At 38.8% G+C, this 6,104-nt stretch overlaps 1 protein-coding gene across 1 annotated transcript; it reads right to left on the reverse strand.

The window, feature by feature from the left end:
• Window positions 1-598: 598 nt before the first annotated feature.
• On the reverse strand, window positions 599-3,504 carry LOC146473348 (carbohydrate sulfotransferase 6-like). The gene has a single exon (XM_085118672.1). It carries the CDS (start codon window positions 2,648-2,650, stop codon window positions 1,397-1,399), a length of 1,254 nt encoding a protein of 417 aa, XP_084974798.1. The 5' UTR covers window positions 2,651-3,504; the 3' UTR covers window positions 599-1,396.
• Window positions 3,505-6,104: the final 2,600 nt, after the last annotated feature.

A 6,104-nucleotide genomic window follows, 5' to 3' on the forward strand; every position in this document is an offset into this window, starting at 1 on the left:
TCCCGGGCACAGAAAATAGTCAAATGCCCGGGGTTTGCCCGGGGGGGGGGGGGGAGGGGATGTTGAAGTTTCGATTTGATCGGCGCATTTGTCACCTAACTTCAAAAAATAGTGATACCTCAACAGGGCCTTGGCTAAACTATAACTTTTTTTATGACAATACGGAACTGAGCAACAGCGAAGGCAACGAGAACGCCACAACGCAATAAGTGTAATATAATTAGCAAAAGAGATCGCTCTGCACGTGAGCAATCAGACGTCATTTTTGGTTCATTTTTTGTTTTCGTCCTCTGCAAAACTGAACATTGTAAAGTGACAAATTTCAAGGTTTTGTGGAGAATGAGAGCACACGACTGTTTTCTTAACTCAAACGCATTTTCAACGAATTTAGTAAGTGGCCTTCGGTCATATCGTGCATGTGATCATGAATTTATTTTCGTTTACATTGCTGGCGTCGTTGCGAAGTTTCCTAGTGATACAGTGACATAGTAAACCGTAATCGTAGAAGTTTACATGTAATTGTCAGTTTCCAATGCAAATCAATTTAAATTCGATGGAGCTAAATAATCAAATAGAACAGCAAAACGCCAGCACTATGTTCAAATGATTAAAATTATTTTATTGTCTGCCTTTTACGCTTTCTTTCAGAAGATCAGTTCTATTGGGTTATCGAAAATTCAGTTGTTTCATTGGATGATCGAAAATTCAGGTCTTTCTGGTCTAAATTTCCAGACGTTTATCTAATTCATAACAAACAAGCTTCTGAATTATGATATCTTACTACAATGACTTGTGGGCTCTCTTTACTCATATTAAAAGCTTCCCCATCTAGTTCCCTCCAAACCCTTCCAACTACTCTAGCCGGCGTTCACCGAGCAATTATCATAGAGTACATGCACTGAGACTATGAAGTTTTCCGAGTGAATATATTTAAATTTAACACTGTATTCATGAAGTTAAATATTTACAATCGGCCAAACTTTTCTGTCAGAGCTCGGGAAATGTACCATTCCACCTTAAAGTGAATCTTCCTCTCGAACTTCTCAGTCACTGCAGTCAGTACAATGCTTGCTTTTGAATTTTACTTTGTGTTGACACTGGAATTGGCCCTGCGGCTGAATTTCCTTTTCACTGTCTTTTGTTTCACCAAATCGCGAGCGAATTACTCTAAATACATCAAATTGGGACACCGATATAAAATTTTTAAGTTTTGGAGTCCATCTGTAAATTATGCTATATGTTTCTAGATGTCTCATCGTGGTTGAAAACTGCCTTGTGTCACAAGGACTACTTGCCCACACAAATTTGACAACGTGTACTTTGCCGTGCGAAAAGGCATTATACGTGATACATTTTTTAAAAATTAATATTTAGCATTCATAAATATCCTCTGTGTTTATTGGAAGAACCAGCTTTTTGCTTCATAGTTATCGCTAAAGAGTGGAATGGACTTGTTTGCTAGAAGTTCGTAAGACCCATCCACAGGTCTGTAGCCCATTGTGCGCATAACGCCACTACAGTAGTGTTCAATAACATCAATTTCTTGCGGATGAACCATCCATCTCCAGCGGTTAGCGGCGGCCCATGCGTCATCCTTAGTGCATGTTGCTTGTTCTCCGTCTATTTCATTACAGGCCGCTCTGTCTTGCTTCGTGGTTTTGTTCAACCATATCCTTATGCTATCCAGCTCAGATAGTCCAGCAAACTTGTATAGGCCCGATAGCGCTTTCATTGGGTCAAACGCCAGATCCTCGTAGCGTTGAATTTTTATCCTGCGGCGCAGCGAAGCAGGCAGTTTTCGGATTATTTCCAAGTTCTCCTCCGTTTCTTTACACCGCCAATAACTGAAGAGGCGAGTGCCTCGCCTCGCCAAGTCGGCACTTTCTTTGAAGAAGCCAAAACTCTTTGACGATGGGATCACTGCTCGAGGGTCCCTCACAAGGAAGAGAATTTTGCAGTCGACGTCTACTGGGTTGCAAGCAGTTAAGATTATTTTGATGGTGTTCTCAGGGATACGAGAAATCAGAACTTTCAAGACAGTTAAATCGTAATTGTCTCTACAAGCACTTCCTAAAGACTCGCTGGTCATCGGAGGGCAAAGGCTCGGGTTCCATTCTGGGTCTGTCGGTTCGTATGGACACAAGGGAGGCGATGCAATGGCCCTACTCACGCGGGGATGCTTTTGTTTTCGGTAATATATCTCCATGTCGTCTAAGAAGTGTTGATTCTCGAATTTGCAGCGTAAAAGCCCGCCAAGAAGCTCTTTTGCGAGGCCTGTGTAGCTGATGTTGATACCTTTGCGTGTGAATCGTTCGTGAACTCGCCAGACGGTTTGCAATGGCTCGTACATATAAAACACAGACGGATGGTGGTTGAAAATATCACCCATGATCGAAGAACCAGAACGACCATGAGACACCACAATTAGGGTCTTTTTGGCTGTGTCTGAATGTTTTTCAATATCCTCTGCTGTAACTGCCAGAAGTTCCTCGAAGCCATTCAATTCCGGTATTGGTTGCGAAATTACACTTTCGTGTGTTGGATATTTTGGTCCCAGAAGATAAATACCGACCCAAGACAAAGCTATAAAGCTCAGAAAAAGAGGCAACAGTTTTAGAAGCCTTGTTATCCTGATTCGCCGTATGGCCATATCAGCTTTTAGTGAGCATTAAAATGAATGGAAATAGAAAAAGGTCGAGCACAGTACAATTGATTTAACGCGCGCGGGCCGCGTTGTAGGTTTCCACGGAAAAAGTTTTATTAGTACAAGCATGACGCCTTTTTCTTTTACTGTCATTTGGTCAAATTGTCAGCTAAATTGAAGGCAAAAATCTTCATTTATTTCTTGTAAATTAAAAGTTGTCTTTTGCTTGTGCTTTTTTCTGTGCTTTGAATTATAAGTTTATTTAAAGGTTCTATAATTTTCGTAAAAACAGAAATCAATGAGTTTTAGCCCACCTTTTTAAACTGCTTCATATTCATGTTGTCTAGAACAACACGGTACAGTTCCGGTTTTGATTTGTATTTTGCGTTTTTTTTTTCTTTTAGAGTAACAGCCAGGCTACATGAGACATTATACTCAGCACGGCAAGGCCGAACTAAAATAAAAAAAAAAATATTGGCTGACTAAGGCGCAGATATTATTTAAAACCCTGATAGCAATTGGAGTTTAAATTGGTTTACATTGTATTCATGAATTATGTGGAAACAGTAGAATTGTTTAACGATAATTTTCTTATGCAAATGCATTTTAATAACATTAAAGACATTTCACTGACTGTCAGTGAAGGTGAATTTAATATGGATGGATCAAAACTGAATTTTAAATTTCAGTAACCATTCAATTGCACATACTGATATATTTTTTATGATCGATCGAGTAAAATTACAAATAAATGAAAGCTTAAGTCTGCATGGGTACATGTACAGTTACATATAGCACCCGAATGTGACTGAATTAGGAGGCAAACATAAACTTAAAAGAGGGACCGGCTGTGTGTCATGTGATCTTCAACTTCGTGTTTAAAATTTTCACGAAGAAAACACGACTTTTATTGGCCGGCTCTACTGAGCTGGTACACTGTATCACTCTTGTTATGTAGTTTTAACTGTCAGAAGAACTCTTGATTACAATAGCATATAGAAAACAGGAATATCATGATAATTAAAATGAGTAAACAGTGACGCTGGCTACGAACATTTTCTTAAAGATGTTGATCAAAAGGCTTCATTTCTTGATTAATCTTATGTTTTCTGACAGAGTAAAAAACTTGGCGCTTATTATTGATTGTTGTCGGCGATCGACAATAATCGAGTTTTAAGTTTTTTCAAGTGGTGGTTATTGTATTTAAGACAATTATTCCACGAGCGCGCGTGGGATCAACATATCAGCGAGGTTGATCTCATGGACAGTTGTGGTTCAATTTTTATTTTCTTCCCGTATTTTGTATATGGTAATGTATGACAATAAGTATTAAATGTTTCGACGCTACGAAACAGTGAAAGTGAAAAAAGCGAATATATCAAAACTTCTTTAAATATATATTTTACGAAACTTAACCAGAAAAAGCGAATAGCGAAAACTACAGTTACAACAAACTTTGAAAACTAAAGACGGAAGAAACGCGGTCTTTGAAAAGGCGAAAACACACGCAGTCGAAAACAACTAATATTTAGACCTGCTTAGAAATGTTTGTACATGTGAGAAACCGATATGAATAATAATTGAACAACTGAGGCAATCAGTTGAGAATGTTTCTTTGCTTGTAAGTTCCGAAAGTTGTTTGTTCGGCTTGCTTTTAATTCCCTAGTGAACATAAAACACCCATGCAAAGCAAAGACAAAGAAAAATTGAACCAAGAATAAAATCGAACTTCAACATATACGATAGGCGCTAGTGGAATAATTTGTTTTAGTAAAATAATAACCGAGATATATCACTAAATCTTTGCTAATTCGTCTCGCTGCCGCGTACACTCACCATATTTGTGGGGCATAGTATAATGGTCCATCTACCATGGACGTTAAGCCAATCAAAACTCAGGGGTTGCACTCAGTTGCCGAGCCCAGTTTTGTTTCTCTGCTCCGTATACGTACAATAGTTCAGAAAAATGTTGCCTCTTAAGCCGCATCACTTGGATTGATCTTCACGGCTCAATCGCGGTCAAACAAAAAAAAAAAAATTAGAAATGTCCGTTCAAGAAAAGGATTTACTTTGAGAGCTTAAAGCTGATGATTTTCTTTGAGTTACCCCAATCATTAATGGTTTACTAAAAAAGTTTCAAGTTTTTTAAAGACTAAGGCTTGAAATTTATTAAGTCATGATCATTAAATGATTAGGTAACCTCAAAGGCTTACAAAAAAAGTTATCATCTTTGAGCTCTGAAAGAAAAAACCTTCTCTTTGAGGAACTTTTCTTATCTTTGTACGCTAGGCCGCGGTTTTATACAGATGCTCAACCATCCCAGCGCAACCTCGTTCCCAGACTCCTCAGGTTTCCAGGACTTTTCCCTTCAGTATAAAAGCCCTGGGTGAATGAGGTTGATCCTTGCGTGCTCAATTGCATCTTCCATGTCTTTTTATAGGGCCGGTCAAATATATCACTTTATTTCCTTGTTAATACGCCCAACTAGCCTTGATATGTAAGCTGTCCATTTGTTCAACTTAATGACTATGGATCTGTCATAGAAAGCGAAATATTGTAAATTTTTTCTCATTGTAATGAACCAAAACTTGGTCTTAAAACAATGATAAGCATCTTCTGTTTCGTTTTATTACTTTTCTATTCTAACTTGTCAGATGGCTCTGGATTTTGGTCATATATCAGTTGATTTGGTTCAAGGCCGCAATGGAAAACTTTTCCTTCCATTTTTTGGTTGAAACTCGGTTGTTGTCTCTGTTCACATGCGAAAGATGGCTGCCATTTGCATGTTATGTTTTCTTTGTTTTTTGCCCCCGCGGTTCTGGGAAATGAAAACCGTAGACCAAATGCAGATGTATAAAGGTCTATTGTGTGAATCGAGGTCGTTTCTCACCAAGAGGTAATTGTGAAACACTCTCAACTGTGCGCAAACTTACGCAACACGAGTGTGGTATGTTTACATGACATGGATTAGAAATTCTTTTCGCGCGTGACCGCTGCCCAAAATTTAACCGATCTTGAAATACCCAACATGACAGGGCAGCAGTCAAATGCCCGGGGTCTGGATGTTGCTCCGGACGAGGAAGGGGTCTTTTTTGTGTGTGTGGGTGGGAGGGGGATGTGGGGGAATGATTGCGCTTAGAATTGACATTACCATGTTTTTCTTACCTACTGATCTAAAATGTTTCCTTTGGTGAAAGGAATCAGTTTAAAATCTAAGCGTACGCAATTTTCGTGTTAACCCACTACAAATGACCAAGTGTCAATCGTGAGGTTTCTTTTTTTAATCATTCGGGAGCTTTCCAATCGAAATCCCACGCAAAGGAAACTCTCAGAAGCCTGTGGCTTTATCAAAACACAGAGAGAAGAAACAGATCTTCAAAGGTGTCAACATGTTGACATTACACATTAAGTAAAGGTAATTGAGACATGAAAGAACTTTTCAATGACCCAGTCAAATTTT

The sequence above is a fragment of the Pavona decussata genome, unplaced genomic scaffold (genome assembly GCF_977016875.1).
Source record: "Pavona decussata unplaced genomic scaffold, jaPavDecu1.1 SCAFFOLD_94, whole genome shotgun sequence".
Lineage (NCBI taxonomy): Eukaryota > Metazoa > Cnidaria > Anthozoa > Scleractinia > Agariciidae > Pavona > Pavona decussata.